Here is a 17,622-nt window from a genome sequence, read left to right as displayed (position 1 = left end):
TTGTTGTAGTAGTTCCACGCTCAGTTTGCTTGCCAACTGTTCCTGAGAGAGGTCTTCATTGTGTTTTACAGGTGTAGAGATCCACCTCCCTGGTTTCAATATTAATGATTTGCTCCCTCACCGACTGGATGAATACTTCCGCTACAATGGCTCCTTGACCACTCCTCCTTGCTACTCAAGTGTGCTATGGACCGTTTTCAGGTCACCTGTGCAAATTTCCAATGAACAGGTAGGTGCAAGAATGTTCCACAAGGCAATGGTTCATGATTCGGATTTATTTCCACTTTTCTCTCGTAACCCGAATGCACAAGTTGATTTCCGCAGGTCTCCTCTCGCTCCCCTTGACCTTAGTGGGGCCTTACACACAGAGTAATCGGGAGTAACAGCCTGAGCGGGGCCTTACATACAGAGTAATCGGGAGTAACAGCCTGAGTGGGGCCTTACACACAGAGTAATCGGGAGTAGCAGACTGAGAGGGCCTTAGAGTAATCAGGAGTAGCAGACTGAGCAAGGTCTTACACACAGAGTAATCGGGAGTAACAGCCTGAGAGGGGCCTTACACACACAGTAATCGGGAGTAACAGCCTGAGAGGGGCCTTACATACAGAGTAATTGGGAGTAACAGCCTGAGCGGGGCCTTACACACACAGTAATCGGGAGTAACAGCCTGAGAGGGGCCTTACACACAGAGTAATCGGGAGTAACAGCCTGAGCGGGGCACTACACACAGAATAATCGGGAGTAACAGACTGAGTGGGTCTTAGAGTAATCGGGAGTAGTAGACTGAGCAGGGCCTTACACACACAGTAATCGGGAGTAACAGCTTGAGAGAGGCCCTACACATGGAGTAATCGGGAGTAACAGACTGAGCGGGTCTTAGAGTAATCGGGAGTAGCAGACTGAGCAGGGCCTTACACACACATGGAGTAATCGGGAGTAACAACCTGACCGGGGCCTTACACACAGAGTAATCGGGAGTAACAGACTGAGTGGGCCTTAGAGTAATCGGGATTAGCAGACTGAGCGGGGCCTTACACACACAGTAATGGGGAGTAACATCCTGAGTGTGGCCCTATACACAGTGTAATCGGGAGTAACAGCCTGACCGGGGCCTTACACATGGAGTAATTGGGAGTAACAGCCTGAGCGGGGCCTTACACACACAGTAATCGGGAGTAACAGCCTGAGAGGGGCCTTACACACAGAGTAATCGGGAGTAACAGCCTGAGCGGGGCACTACACACAGAATAATCGGGAGTAACAGACTGAGTGGGTCTTAGAGTAATCGGGAGTAGTAGACTGAGCAGGGCCTTACACAGTAATCGGGAGTAACAGCTTGAGAGAGGCCCTACACACGGAGTAATCGGGAGTAACAGACTGAGCGGGTCTTAGAGTAATCGGGAGTAGCAGACTGAGCAGGGCCTTACACACACACGGAGTAATCGGGAGTAACAACCTGACCGGGGCCTTACACACAGAGTAATCGGGAGTAACAGACTGAGTGGGCCTTAGAGTAATCGGGATTAGCAGACTGAGCGGGGCCTTACACACACAGTAATGGGGAGTAACATCCTGAGTGTGGCCCTATACACAGTGTAATCGGGAGTAACAGCCTGACCGGGGCCTTACACATGGAGTAATCGGGAGTAACAGCCTGAGCGGGGCCTTACACACACAGTAATCGGGAGTAACAGCCTGAGAGGGGCCTTACACACAGAGTAATCGGGAGTAACAGCCTGAGCGGGGCACTACACACAGAATAATCGGGAGTAACAGACTGAGTGGGTCTTAGAGTAATCGGGAGTAGTAGACTGAGCAGGGCCTTACACACACAGTAATCGGGAGTAACAGCTTGAGAGAGGCCCTACACATGGAGTAATCGGGAGTAACAGACTGAGCGGGTCTTAGAGTAATCGGGAGTAGCAGACTGAGCAGGGCCTTACACACACACGGAGTAATCGGGAGTAACAACCTGACCGGGGCCTTACACACAGAGTAATTGGGAGTAACAGACTGAGTGGGCCTTAGAGTAATCGGGATTAGCAGACTGAGCGGGGCCTTACACACACAGTAATGGGGAGTAACATCCTGAGTGTGGCCCTATACACAGTGTAATCGGGAGTAACAGCCTGAGCGGGGCCTTACACATGGAGTAATCGGGAGTAACAGCCTGAGCGGGGCCTTACACACACAGTAATCAGGAGTAACAGCCTGAGCGGGGCCTTACACACACAGTAATCGGGAGTAACAGACTGAGCGGGGCCTTACACACACAGTAATGGGGAGTAACATCCTGAGTGTGGCCCTATACACAGTGTAATCGGGAGTAACAGCCTGACCGGGGCCTTACACACAGAGTAATCGGGAGTAACAGACTGAGCGGGGCCTTACACACACAGTAATCGGGAGTAACAGCCTGAACGGGGCCTTACACATGGAGTAATCGGGAGTAACAGCCTGAGCGGGGCCCTATACACAGAGTAATTGGGAGTAACAGACTGACCGGGGCCTTACACACAGAGTAATCGGGAGTAACAGGTGGCAGAGTGAACAATGAGGACAACAAGCCGAGTTGAAGATTGGATGACTGTACTGTCGGCAAAATTCTCCGACCCGTACAGTAGCATAGTGGTTATGTTACTGGACCAGTAATCCAGGATTATTGATTTGGGGACATGAGTTCAAATCCCACCTCAGCTGCTGGGGAATTTAAATTCAGATAATTAAATAAATCTGGAATTTATAGCTAGTATCGGTAATGGTGACCATGAAACTACTGGAATGTCATAAAAACCCATCTGGTTCACTAATGTCCTTTAGGGAGGGAAATCTGCTGCCCTTACCCGGTCTGGCCTATATGTGACTCCAGCCCACAGCAATGTGGTTGACTCTTAACTGCCCTCTGAAATGGCCCAACGAGACACTCAGTTGTATAAGGTGGCTCACCACCACCTCAAGTGCAGTTAGGGATGGACAATAAATACAGGCCTTGCTAGCGAAGCCTACATCTCATGAACAGCTCAACTCTTCTATCGATTTGATTAACACTCTGGCTCACATTTGGTTTTGGTGACTTGTTAATCCATCTGATCAGCTGGGCAAATTGCTTGATATTCAGCTGTAGTTCATTCAAAGGTTGTGTGTAACCAACACTATTAAACATAGACAATGCCCTTCATATTCACAGGATTACATCGGATATATGGCACAGAAACAGGCCATTTGGCCCAACCAGTCCAGGCCGGCGTTTATGCTCCACTCGAGCCTCCTCCTGCCTTTCCCCACCTAAATCTATCAGCATAACCCTCTATTCCCTTCTCCCCCATATGCTTATCTAGCCTCCCCTTAAATGCATCGATACTATTTGCTTCAACCCCTCCCTGTGGCAGCGAGTTCCACATTCTCACCACTCTCTGGGTAAAGAAGTTTCTTCTGAATTCCCCATGGATTTCTGGTGACTATCTTTTATTGATGGCCTCTAGTTATGCTCTTCCCCACAAGTGGAAACATTCTCTTTGTATCCACTCTATCAAAACTTTTCATGATTTTGAAGACTTTTATTAGCTCACCCCTCAGCCTTCTTTCAAGAGAAAAGAGACCCAACCTGTTCATCCTTTCTCGCTATGTAAACATCACAGTTCTGATATCATCCTTCTATATCCTTTTTATAATAAGGCGACCAGAACTGTACACAGTGCTCCGCAAGATCTTGCAAATCCCCTGGGAGGACAGACGCACCAACGTTAGCGTCCTCGACCAGGCCAACATCCCCAGCATTGAAGCACTGACCACACTTGATCAGCTTCGTTAGGCTGGCCACATTGTTCGCATGCCTGACACAAGACTCCCAAAGCAAGCGCTCTACTCGGAACTCCTTAACGGCAAATGAGCCAAAGGTGGGCAGAGGAAACATTACAAGAACACCCTCAAAGCCTCCTTGATGAAGTGCAACATCCCCACTGACACCTGGGAGTCCCTGGCCAAAGACCGCCCTAAGTGGAGGAAGTGCATCCGGGAGGGCGCTGAGCACCTCGAGTCTCATTGCCGAGAGCATGCAGAAAGCAAGCGCAGGCAGCGGAAGGAGTGTGCGGCAAACCAGTCCCATCCTCCCTTACCCTCAATGACTATCTGTCCCACCTGTGACAGGGACTGTGGTTCTAGTATTGGACTGTTCAGCCACCTAAGAACTCATTTTTAGAGTGGAGCAAGTCTTTCTCGATTCCGAGGGACTGCCTATGATGCTGACACATTGCTCCAAGTGCAGTCTAACTGAGGTTCGATACAGGTTGAGCATAGCTTCTCTACTTTTCAATTCTATCCCCCTTGTCAAGATCTCATTTGTCAAGTGACGCAAGTCTATCGAAACCATCAGTGATCCTCGGTATTAGTGCAGTGGACTGAATCACATTCGATGTTCCCAGTCACAGTCTCTGTACTAGGCAACTGAGACAGAATTCCACACTCCTGCCCTCCCAGCACGGAGCCGCCCTTATAGTGAGTGCTGAGTAGGGAAATGGGGCAGCCACGCTGTGATTTTATCTTCTCCCCCATTTAACACAGTAGGCCCAATTTCAAGCCTGGGTCTGCACTGGAAGGGTGGGATCAGAACTACCCGATAATCAAAGCCAAGGGAAGCTTGTTAATCTCCAGCCATTGGGACTCCAGAATCACTGCATTAGCACAAGGATGGTGTATCGGTTACACTTCTCCCTCCTCCCAGGATTACTGTACAGAGACAGACACACAAGCCTCAAATCCTTCAGTGCAAGGGAATTGGATAAATTCATGAAGGGGAAAAAATGGCCGGGGAGGGGGAGAGAGCGGAGGAGTGGGACTGACTGGATTGCTTTGGCGGGGGGTGGGGGGCAGACACAATGGGCCCAAGCGCCCAGTGTGCAATGCTGTTCAGTGATTCTATGAAAAGAACGATTGTCGAAATATTCTCTGTGAGGTTGTTGGAAGATTCTCATTTGTTGCAAAGGTCACCGGGCTGAAGAGGAGACTGAGAGCCTAGTGTTACATCATCCCTTCAACAAGCCCACAAGTACAATCGCTCCTTCCACTCAAAGGTTGGAGGGCTATGTCTCACTGTACAGCGATCCTGCGGGGTCTGCCTGTTATGACCAGGGAGGGTTTCTGCCGAAGATACACCGGCCGAGCGGCAGAACCTTCTTTTGTTGGTCCAGCTCTTGGGGATGGCAAATTCATCCCTTCTCACCATGGCAACCACATGTCATTGGGCCTGAAGTGTCCGATTGAATAATCTAGACACAATGAGGGACTGTTTACAGATCAAGGTGCAAACAAAAGGCTTGGCCCCAGCCCCTCCCGCCCCCACCCCTCACAACACCACCTCCAGCCCCTCCCACTACCTCACCCCCTTCCACCCCACCCCTCCCTACCCCACTCCCCCAGCCCTCCCTCCCACACCTTCTCCCTTTCCTACTCCCTCATCCTCTTCCCCCACCCACTCCCCCCCTCCCTTCCCCAGACCAGACCCTCGGGGGGGAGGGGTGGAGACCAGGCCCCCAGGCCGCCCTCTGGTTAATATCCACATCGTAGAGTCTGGCGGTGAGACTGCCCTCTCGGGATTTGCCGCCTCGCCCTCTCCAACCAGATGTCCTTTTGGGCACCGAATAAAAGCAGAATGAAAGACTCTCCTCTTTCACAGCCTCAGGACATCCCAAAGCGTTTTACAGCCAATTACGTACTGTTTTGGAGTGTAGTCACTGTTGTAATGTGGGAAACGCAGCAGCCAATTTGCGCACAGCAAGCTCCCACACACAGCAATGTGATAGTGACCAGATAATCTGTTTTTGGTGGTGTTGATTGAGCAGGATACTGGGGATAACTTCCCTGCTCCTGTTCAAATAGTGCCATGGGATCTTTTACATCCACCTGAGAGAGCAGATAGTTCAACGAATCATCCGAAAGACAGCACCTCCGACAATGCAGCACTCCCTCAGCACTGCACTGGAGTGTCAGCCTAGATTTGTGCTTGAGTCCCTGGAGTGGGACTTGAGCCCACAACCTTCTGCCTCCGAGGGGAGGGTGCTGCCCACTGAGCTAATCTAGAGAACCAGCAACAGTTTAAAAAAAAAACGGACAACCAAAAATTGTCCCTGATAACAGGGTAGGGATCCTGATACAAGGGCGGATACATTACCATGTGGTGCAAATGATCGGGAATATGTCACACGGTACATTCCTCATTATTTGCACCATGGCGACGCCAGCATGTGACGCAAAATGGAGGTCGAAGGTCAATTGTTCCTGGGAGCCTGAGAGGCCTGCGATATACAGGCTCTGGAGCCTTCGGTCGCTATGGTGATGATATGCCCGGCCCCTGCCAACGAGAAACAGTACTTCTCCTGCTGGGCCCTCTGTGTGCTTGGTCCCCTGCCCCCTCGGACCCTGCCGCCTGAGAGCGCTGGGTGCGAGCGTGGAGGCCGACACCCCCAGCAGCCATCGCTCCCTCAGGCACTGTGCCACCCCTCCTCCTCCCACTCCATCCCCCCCTCCACCCAGCACCAGAGATCCAGGAAAATGAGCCGGGTCATTAGTCTGGGAAGGAAGTTAAGCGGCGAGTCTTGGGAATGATTTAAGTGGAGCAGAAGATAGGACATCAGTCCTCTTGAACATCATCCTCCAGTCTTACTGCTCCCAACAGGCAAGGCTCCCTCCCGCATGCGTCCCACCAGAAGCTTACGGTCAAGGACGGTTTTGGCACAGTGTGTCTGTAACTGGAGCTGTTTTTCTCTGTCGCCAGCTGTTGGAGTTGGAAAAGGACTTGTACTTCTCGCAGGCGGACGAAAATCGCAGGGAGATGGTGAACAATTACAGGCACGTGCAGCAGCTCGGGGAGAGAGAAGTGTTCATCTCGTTCCGTGAAGGTGAGCATTGTTGGACAAACTCTGCACCTCAGGCAACCAATCGAAGGCACTATCAACACATGATCGGGCCAGTGTCGCTGCTGTGTGTGGGAGCTTGCTGTGCACAAATTGTCTGCTGTGTCTCTCTCATTGCAACAGTGACATAAAATGAAGTACGCCATTAGCTGTAAAGTCAGTGTGGTGACTATTGAGTTATTTGAGGAGGTGAATGACGCAATGTGTTTTCCCAAGGGAACATGGTGAGTAATGTCGAAGGGAGGTGGGGAGGAAGGTTGTGGAGGAGCTGGAATCCAATAGGTGACAGATACAAAAGACAGGCACAAGCAGGACTGAGCCAGGGGTCACAGGTCAGATACCCTGATGCAAAGCACTGATATAACGGTGTCACTTTCTTGATTTTTTTCTTAGGTTTAAGATACTTTTTCAAGTGTATTCACTGCTGTAATGTAGGATATGGGTTATAAATAGAGCTGGAGCGCGGGGCTCTGGAACATTGTGGGCGATGGTATGCGAATGAGGGTACGGGGCCCAAAAGAGGTGAGGGCCCAGGGGCAGCATGGGCCAGCCCACACTGCGATGTGTGCGCACTAGGCCCATGCAGCTGAGCAAGTCTCCAGTCGTCCTGGTTAACCCTTGCCACTGGACCAAGACCTAGCTCTGTCAAGCCCGTGTGGTGGCTGGTGTGCAACGGCCACCACACGTTAAAAAAATCCACACACAGGCATCTTCCACCCTTCAATTGGAGTTCAGGACCTGGAACATCGGGTCCTTCATTGAAACATCTGTGAACTCTTGTGGAAGCAAGTCATCCTCGTTTGTGGGAGCGTCAATGATGATAATGATGTAGGATATGCGGCAGTTAATTTGCGCACAGCAAGCTCCTACAAACAGCACTGTGATAATGATCCAGATAATCTTTTTTTAGTAATGTTGGTTGAGGGATAAATATTAACCCCCAGAACACTGGGGAGAACTCAGCTGCTCTTCTTCCAAATAGTCCCGTGGGATCCTATGCGTCCACCCAAGACGGGGCCTCAGTTTAAAGTTTCATCCGAAAGGCAGCACCTCCGACAGTGCGGTGCTCCCTCAGTACTGCCCCTCCGACAGTGCGGCGCTCCCTCAGTACTGCCCCTCCGACAGTGTGGCGCTCCCTCGGTACTGCCCCTCCAACAGTGCAGCGCACTCTCAGTACTGTCCCTCCGACAGTGCGGCGCTCCCTCAGTACTGTCCCTCCGACAGTGCGGCACTCCCTCAGTACTGCCCCTCCGACAGTGCAGCGCACTCTCAGTACTGTCCCTCCGACAGTGCAGCGCACTCTCAGTACTGTCCCTCCGACAGTGCGGCGCTCCCTCAGTACTGTCCCTCCGACAGTGCAGCACCCCCTCAGTACTGCCTTTCCGACAGTGCGGCACTCCCTCAGTACTGCCCCTCCGACAGTGCGGCGCTCCCTCAGTACTACCCCTCCGACAGTGCAGCGCTCCCTCAGTTCTGCACTGGAGTGTCAGCCAAGATTTTGTGGGGCAGGGAGTTGTGTGTTATGAAACTGAATTCATTAAATGTGATAATTTGAGCTTTGCACAAGAAGAGCGACCGTGGAAGCTGCTGGATTATAACAAGCCAACTGGGTGATTAACCTTCCTGAGGGAGGTGAAACCTGTGGGTCTGACCTGCTTTTGGCTCTTGTCCCACAGTGCATGTTGAACCCCTTGAATCTCTCGGCACAATGAGGAAAGGAAGTACCTGTTACCTTCTCAGTATCACCCACACCCACTAAAACTATTCCAGCCCACAGTTTAGGATTATCACTGAATGCAGTCATACAGGAAATTCTGGGGCAAGGGGGAAATCCAAGGTTACATGGCATGCAAATGAGACAACAGAGCATGACTGTGGTTAGTGAGGGAGCCTGTCATTGGAGTTTTTCAAAGATCACTTCCCTTTCTTGTTTCTCTATTCAAAGGGAGATGGTGCCAGTTTCTAAGTATAAGTTTTACAAACTTGTTGTTTGACCTAAAAAACCCATTGCATCACTCGCACACTGAGCTTCACCAACCTCTCCCTCCCAAGTGGCATGGAACTCCATTTAACACCGAGTCCTGTCGGCCTGTTTGTCTGATTCCTCACAGGCCCATTGCAATACCTTGCTCAACGTGCAGTTAAATTCCAGCCGTAGCCCCCACTCCGAGATCCCCACACCGAGACCACGAAGAAAGAAAGCGCTTGCATTTATAGTCCGTCTTTTCACCACCTCGGGACGTCCCAGAGCGCTTTGTAGCCAATCTGCACACAGCAAGATCCCACGAACAGCAGCGGGATGATCAGCTGATCCTATGTTGGCCCCAGGAGAACTTCTTCAAAATTGTGCAGTGGGATCTTTTACGTCCATCTGAGAGAGCAGACAGGGCCTCGGTTTAACATCTCATCTGAAAGACAGCGTACGACAGTGCAGGGCTCCCTCAGTACTGCCACTCTGACAGTGCGGTGCTCCCTCAGTACTGCCCCTCCGACAGTATGGTGCTCCCTCAGTACTGACCCTCCGACAGTGCAGCACTCATAGAAACATAGAAAATAGGTGCAGGAGTAGGCCATTCGGCCCTTCGAGTCTACACCGCCATTCAATGAGTTAATGGCTGAACATGCAACCTCAGTACCCCATTCCTGCTTTCTCGCCTTACTCCTTGATCCCCCTAGTAGTAAGGACTATATCTAACTCCTTTTTAAATATATTTAGTGAATTGACCTCAACAACTTTCTGTGGTAGAGAATTCCACAGGTTCACCACTCTCTGGGTGAAGAAGTTTCTCCTCATCTCAGTCCTAAATGGCTTACCCCTTATCCTTAGACTGTGACCCCTGGTTCTGGACTTCCCCAACATTGGGAACATTCTTCCTGCATCTAACCTGTCTAAACCCGTCAGAATTTTAAACGTTTCTATGAGATCCCCTCTCATCCTTCTGAACTCCAGTGAATACAAGCCCAGTTGACCAAAGTGGATAACCTCACATTTATCCACATTATACGTCATCTGCCATGCATTTGCCCACTCACCTAACCTATCCAAGTCACTCTGCAGCCTCATAGCATCCTCCTCGCAGCTCACACTGCCACCCAACTTAGTGTCATCCGCAAATTTGGAGATACTACATTTAATCCCCTCGTCCAAATCATTAATGTACAATGTAAACAGCTGGGGCCCCAGCACAGAACCTTGCGATACCCCACTAGTCACTGCCTGCCATTCTGAAAAATCCCCATTTACTCCTACTCTTTGCTTCCTGTCTGTCAACCAGTTCTCAATCCATGTCAGCACACTACCCCCAATCCCATGTGCTTTAACTTTGCACATTAATCTCTTGTGTGGGACCTTGTCGAAAGCCTTCTGAAAGTCCAAATATACCACATCAACTGGTTCTCCTTTGTCCACTCTACTGGAAACATCCTCAAAAAATTCCAGAAGATTTGTCAAGCATGATTTCCCTTTCACAAATCCATGCTGACTTGGATCTATCATGTCACCTCTTTCCAAATGCGCTGCTATGACATCCTTAATAATTGATTCCATCATTTTACCCACTACTGATGTCAGGCTGACCGATCTATAATTCCCTGTTTTCTCTCTCCCTTCTTTTTTTAAAAAGTGGGGTTACATTGGCTACCCTCCACTCGATAGGAACTGATCCAGAGTCTATGGAATGTTGGAAAATGACTGTCAATGCATCCGCTATTTCCAAGGCCACCTCCTTAAGTACTCTGGGATACAGTCCATCAGGCACTGGAGATTTATCGGCCTTCAATCCCATCAATTTCCCCAACACAATTTCCCGACTAATAAGGATTTCCCTCGGTTCCTCCTTCTTACTAGACCCTCTGACCCCTTTTATATCCGGAAGGTTGTTTGTGTCCTCCTTAGTGAATACTGAACCAAAGTACTTGTTCAATTGGTCTGCCATTTCTTTGTTCCCCGTTATGACTTCCCCTGATTCTGACTGCAGGGGACCTACGTTTGTCTTTACTAACCTTTTTCTCTTTGCATATCTATAGAAACTTTTGCAGTCCGTCTTAATGTTCCCTGCAAGCTTCCTCTCGTACTCTATTTTCCCTGCCCTAATCAAACCCTTTGTCCTCCTCTGCTGAGTTCTAAATTTCTCCCAGTCCCAGGTTCACTGCTATTTCTGGCCAATTTGTATGCCACTTCCTTGGCTTTAATACTATCCCTGATTTCCCTTGATAGCCACGGTTGAGCCACCTTCCCTTTTTTATTTTTACGCCAGACAGGGATGTATAATTGTCGTAGTTCATCCATGCGGTCTCTAAATGTCTGCCACTGCCCATCCACTGTTAACCCCTTAAGTATCATTCGCCAATCTAGCCTAGCCAATTCACGCCTCATACCTTCAAAGTTACCTTTCTTTAAGTTCTGGACCATGGTCTCTGAATTAACTGTTTCATTCTCCATCCTAATATAGAATTCCACCATATTATGGTCACTCTTCCCCAAGGGGCATCGCACAACGAGATTACTAATTAATCCTCTCTCATTACACAACACCCAGTCTAAGATGATCTCCCCCCTAGTTGGTTCCTCGACATATTGGTCGAGAAAACCATCCCTTATGCACTCCAGGAAATCCTCCTCCACCGTATTGCTTCTAGTTTGGTTAGCCCAATCTATATGCATATTAAAGTCACCCATGATAACTGCTGCACCTTTATTGCATGCACCCCTAATTTCCTGTTTGATGCCCTCCCCAACATCACTACTACTGTTTGAAGGTCTGTACACAACTCCCACTAACGTTTTTTGCCCTTTGGTGTTCTGCAGCTCTACCCATATAGATTCCACATCATCCAAGCTAATGTCCTTCCTAACTAGGATGCATTAATCTCCTCTTTAACCAGCAATGCTACCCCACCTCCTTTTCCTTTTATTCTATCCTTCCTGAATGTTGAATACCCATGGATGTTGAGTACCCAGCCCTAATCATCCTGGAGCCACGTCTCCGTAATCCCAATCACATTATATCCGTTAACATCTATTTGCACAGTTAATTCATCCACCTTATTATGGATACTCCTTGCATTAAGACACAAAGCCTTCAGGCTTGTTTTTTTAACACCCTTTGTCCTTTTAGAATTATGATGTAGTGTCGCCCTTTTTGTTTCTTGCCTTTGTTTACTCAGCCTTCCACTATTGCTTTTTACCTTTCTACCATCTGTTTCTGAAGCCATATTACTTCACCCTATCTCGCTGCATAGGTTCCCATCCCCCTACCATATGAGTTTAAACACTCCCGAACTGCATTAGCAAATGTTACCCCTAGGACATCAGTTCCAGTCCTGCCCAAGTGCAGACCGTCCCTTTTGTACAGGTCCCACTTCCCCCAGAACTGGTTCCAATGTCCCAGGAATTTCAATCCCTCCCTCATGCATCACTGCTCAAGCCATGTATTTATTCTAACTATCCTGCTCCCTTTACTCTGATTAGCATGTGGTACTGGTAGCAATCCAGAGATTACTACCTTTGAGGTCCTACTTTTTAATTTAACTCCGAGCTCCCTAAATTCAGCTTGTAGGACCTCTTCCCGCTTCTTACCTGTATCGTTGGTACCTACATGTACCACGACAACTGGCTATTCACCCTCCCTCGCCAGAATGCTCTGCAGCCGCTCTGAGACATCCTTGACCCTTGCACCAGGGAGGCAACATACCATCCTAGAGTCTCGGTTACGGCCGCAGAAATTCCTATCTATTCCCCTTACAATAGATTCCCCTATCACTATAGCTCTCCCACTCTTTTTCCCACCCTTCTGTGCAGCAGAGCCAGCCACAGTGCCATGAACTTGACTGCTGCTGCCCTCCCCTGATGAGTCATCCTCCTCAACAGTACCCAAAGCGGTGTATCTGTTTTGCAGGGGGATGACCACAGGGGACCCCTGCACTACCTTCCTTGCACTGCTCTTCCTGCTGGTCTTCCATTCCCTAGCTGGCTATGGACCCTTCACATGCGGTAAGACCAACTCTCTACACATGCTACTCACGTCATTCTCAGTACTACCTCTCCGACAGTGCAGCGCTCCCTCAGTACTGCCCCTCCGACAGTGCAGCACTCCCTCAGTACTGCACTGGAGTCACTCAGCCTAGATTTTTTGTGCCCAAGTCCCTGGAGTGGGCCTTGAACCCACAACCTTCTGACTCAGAGGCGAGTGCGCTGCTCACTCAGCCAGGGCTGACACTTTATTTTCACACTTTGCTGACGTTGAGTGTTCAGTTGATATTGGGCCGTTGTGCCTGATTTGTGTGCAGGCTGCGATCTTGCATTGTGCAGGGCCAAGTTTCATGGCCTTCAACTGGCAGGAATGGGGCTACAGCACTCCGGGAATTTACTGGCCCATTCCCATTCCCAATCTGCCTGCCGCCATTTCCAACAGATCGCGGAAATGGATGACCTGAGGGGCCTCCTCTTTCAGATGGCAGTCTGATGTGATCGGGGTTGTACGCCTTTGCTAGGATCCCGATGCAGGTTGCAAACCCAGAAATGTGGGTGGGAAGGCCTTGAAGCTATTCACACATGATGTTGAGAATTAAATCTCTCAGAATATGGTCCATCCATATGAGAATCCCAGCCTGAGATCTAATTAGCCATAATCGGGTTGTCCGCATGCCAGACACGAGGCTCCCAAAGCAAGCGCTCTACTTGGAACTCCTTCACGGCAAACGAGCCAAAGGTGGGCAGCGGAAACGTTACAAGGACACCCTGAAAGCCTCCCTGATAAAGTGCATCATCCCCAATGACACCTGGGAGTCCCTGGCCAAAGACCGCCCTCAGTGGAGGAAGTGCATCCAGGAGGGCACTGAGCACCTCGAGTTTCATCACCGAGAGCATGCAGAAATCAAGCGCTGGCAGCGGAAGGAGCGTACGGCAAACCAGTCCCACCCACCCCTTCCCTCAACGGCTATCTGTCCCACCTGTGACAGGGACTGTGGTTTGTTCAGCCACCTAAGGACTCATTTTAAGAGTGGAAGCAAGTCTTCCTTGATTCCGAGGCTGTGCGGTTGTTTCCCCGGGCTGGAGAGTCTAGAACCAGGGACCACAGTCTCAGGATAAGGGGTCGGCCATTTAGGACTGAGATGAGGAGGAATTTCTTCACTCAGAGGATGGTGAATCTTTGGAATTCTCTGCCCCAGAGGGCTGTGGATGCTGAGTCGTTGAGTATATTCAAGGCTGAGATAGATAGATTTTTGGACTCTAGGAGAATCATGAGATATGGGGATCGAGCGGGAAGGTGGAGTTGAGGTCAACGATCATCCATGATATTGAATGGTGGAGCAGGCTCGAGGGGCCGAATGGCCTACTCCTGCTCCTAATTCGTATGATCTTAAGTAAATCTTGTGGAGAAGATACAATCCATGTTTGACTCTCTAGCCCCATGTTTACAATAATGGGCTAGGCTGGGCTAGGGGCTAGGCTGTGATGATGAGGTTGTGGCAGAGGCTCACGCATATCGGCAGTGCACCATGTCATCCCGCCCAGTTTTACAATGGCCTTCCTTCTCCTTAATTTCAATCCGCTACTCCTACAATGAAAATCTTTGCCCAGAGAGCTTGGCCTTGGACAGGCTTGGCTGGGATCTGTAAACTCCAATGAGGCACTGACAATTTATATTTCTATAGCACCTTTAATGCAGAACAATGTCCTAAGGCACTTCACAGAAGCGTAATCAGGCATAAATAGACGCTGAGCTAATTAAGGAGGGCTCACCAGAGGCTTGATTAAAGAATTGGGTTTTAAAGAAGCTGCTTGAGGAGGAACTGTACATTTGTGCCAGGGGTGAGGTCTTTGGAGACAGTTCCTTGACCATATCCAGGCAGCCAAGGGTCGATTCTTGAGGGACACCAGAGGTAACGGTGCAGAGGCGGGAAGACAAGCCATTGCTGGAGATTCTCTGGCTATGATTGGCTAGGTTAGAGCGGATTGAAGCAAGGGCAGTCACACCCAGCTGGACAATGGAGGAGAGACATTGGAGGAGGATGGAGTGGTCAACCGTGTCAGAGGCTGCAGTCAGGGTAAGAAGAACGAGGAGGGACAGTGCACCACAGACTTGGTCACAGAGGATGTCATTTGTGACTTTGTTAGGGCCATTTCAGCGGCGTGGAAGGGTTGGAAACCTGATTGGACAGGTTCAAATTTGGAGATATGGGAATGGGAATTGGGAGGAAGTAACACGTTCAAGGACGTTGAGGAAGAAAGTGAGGTTGGAGACGCGGTGATAGTTTGCAAGGACAGAGGTGTCAATTGTGGGATTGTGAGGGGGGAGGTTGTGGTGGTGGCAATTTTGCAAGGAGGGGGACAGTACCTGGTCAGCGAACATGGGGGCCAGGAAGAGACGTTGAATGATCAGCAGTTTAGTGAAAATGGGGTCAAGGAGGTAGGTCTCGTGAACAAGACGAACTTGGACAAGGCACTGAGGAGAGATGGGGAGAAACTAAAGAAAGATTCAGGCTCAGGGTGAGGGCATAGAGGAGTCTGGGAGGAGGTTTGGCTTGGTGGGGGATGGCGTAGAGGCAGCTGAATGGATGGACCGAGATGTCCGTGAGCTCTCCGCACTTGCATTTAGAGATAAGTTTGGATGGGTAGAGGGTTTAAGGAGACAGTTAGTCTTAGAACATAAGAACATAAGAAATAGGAGCAGAAGTAGGCCATACAGCCCCTCGAGCCTGCTCCGCCATTTAATACGATCATGGCTGATCCGATCATGGACTCAGGTCCACTTCCCTGCCTGCTCCCCACAACCCCTATTGGTTAAGCAGCTGTCTATCTCTGTCATAAATTTATTCAATGTCCCAGCTTCCACAGCTCTCTGAGGCAGCGAATTCCACAGATTAACAACCCTCTGAGAGAAGAAACTTCTCCTCATCTCAGTTTTAAATGGGCGGCCGGTTATTCTAAGACTATGCCCCCTAATTCTAGTCTCTCCCATCAGTGGAAACATCCTCTCTGCATCCACCTTGTCAAACCCCCTCATAATCTTATATGTTTCGATAAGATCACCTCTCATTCTTCTGAATTCCAATGAGTAGAGGCCCAACCTACTCAATATTTCCTGATAAATCAACCCTCATCTCCGGAATCAACCTCGGGAACCTTCTCTGAACAGCCTCCAAAGCAAGTATATCCTTTTGTAAATATGGAAACCAAAACTGTACGCAGTATTCCAGTGTGGCCTCACCAATACCCGTATAACTGTTGCAAGACTTCCCTGCTTTTATACTCCATCCCCTTTGCAATAAAGGCCAAGATTCCATTGGCCTTCCTGATCTTTTAAACTGTCTCTTTAAACCCTCTGCCCATCCAACCTTAGTAGTGGGCAGCTTTCTGGGAGATTGGAAGGACATTGGGAGGCAGTTGTGAGCCGTGGTAAATGACTGGGGTTAGAGATGCTACCTGGAGGTGGGCACAAGAAGAAGTGGGATTTGAAGGAGGATGTGGGTGCTGAGAGATGTAAAGAAATGATCAGAGATGGCCTTGATGGTGAACAAGGCCATTAGAGTAGAGACACTACGTGAGCTGGTGAGGTCCAGAGAGTGGCTACACCTGGGGTGAATACGAGAGCTGTAGCCCGTTAAAGCTTTACAAATGTTAACTTTTAAAAGACTTGGATTTATATAGCGCCTTTCACGACCATTGGATGTCCCGAAGAGCTATACAGCCAATGACGTACTTTTGGAGTGTAGTCACTGTTGTAATGTGGGAAACGCGGCAGCCAATCTGCGCACAGCAAGCTCCCACACACAGCAATATGATAATGACCAGATAATCGTTTTTTTGTTACATTGATTGAGGGATAAGTATTGGCCAGGACACCGGGGATAACTCCCATTCTTCTTCAAAATAGTGCCACGGGATCTTTTATGTCCATCTGAGAGAGCAGACAGGGCCTCAGTTTAACGTCTCATTCGAAAGACAGTGAGGCGCTCCCTCAGCACTGCACTGGAGTGTCAACCTAGAGTAGGACTTAAATCCACAACTTTCTGACTCCGAGGCGAGAGTGCTGCCCACTGAGCCATGGCTCACTCAGCTGAAAAATATAAAGTGTTACAAAATGTAACAAATATGAAGCATTACAAATATGTTGCTTTATAAAATGTAACAAGTATGAAACAATGCCGATATAAAGTGTTAGAGACAGCATTGTGGGTATTAGTGTTAATGTAACTTTGTGTTTTCTTTCAGAAGCTCTGAATGCCGGCCATAAGCTGACTCTAGGTAACGTGTTTGTGTATGAAAAGTCTGTGATGCTCTGACTGATCACAGTGACATCTAGTCACCTTCCGGCTTTTCTTGCCTCGTGTTCCCTGCTGTGCTATATTCAATGACCCAGTCTCCACAGCTCTCTGCGGCAGAAAATTCGATAGATTTACAACCCTCTGAGAGAAGAAATTTCTCCTCATCTCAGTTTTAAATGGGCGGCCTCTTATTCTGAGACTGTGTCCCCTAGTTTTAGTTTCCCCTATCAGTGGAAACATCCTCTCTGCATCCACCTTGTCGAGCCCCCTCATTATCTTATATGTTTCAATATGATCATCTCTCATTTCTTCTGAACTCCAATGAGTATAGGCTCAACCTATCTTCATAAGTCAACCCCCTCATCCCCAGAATCAACCTAGTGAACCTTCTCTGAACAGCCTTCAATGCAAGTATATCCTTCCTTAAATTTCTAAAACTCACTGG

The 17,622-nt window shown here is 49.2% G+C and overlaps 1 protein-coding gene across 2 annotated transcripts in view; it reads left to right on the top strand.

The window, feature by feature from the left end:
• ca12 (carbonic anhydrase XII) overlaps positions 1-17,622 on the top strand; it is a 74,798-nt gene that overhangs the window by 40,691 nt on the left and 16,485 nt on the right. The window contains exons 7-9 of one of the 2 annotated variants that reach the window (XM_070865220.1): positions 72-229; positions 6,770-6,893; positions 17,128-17,157. In XM_070865220.1, coding sequence (XP_070721321.1) covers positions 72-229; positions 6,770-6,893; positions 17,128-17,157 — 312 coding nt within the window. Of the gene's footprint in view, positions 1-71; positions 230-6,769; positions 6,894-17,124; positions 17,158-17,622 lie in introns of both variants that reach the window. The other variant, XM_070865218.1, reaches the window with a different exon arrangement.

The sequence above is a fragment of the Pristiophorus japonicus genome, chromosome 21 (genome assembly GCF_044704955.1).
Source record: "Pristiophorus japonicus isolate sPriJap1 chromosome 21, sPriJap1.hap1, whole genome shotgun sequence".
Lineage (NCBI taxonomy): Eukaryota > Metazoa > Chordata > Chondrichthyes > Pristiophoridae > Pristiophorus > Pristiophorus japonicus.
The sequence above is the reverse complement of the archived record's forward strand: the minus strand, read 5'-3'. Positions and strand labels throughout refer to the sequence as shown.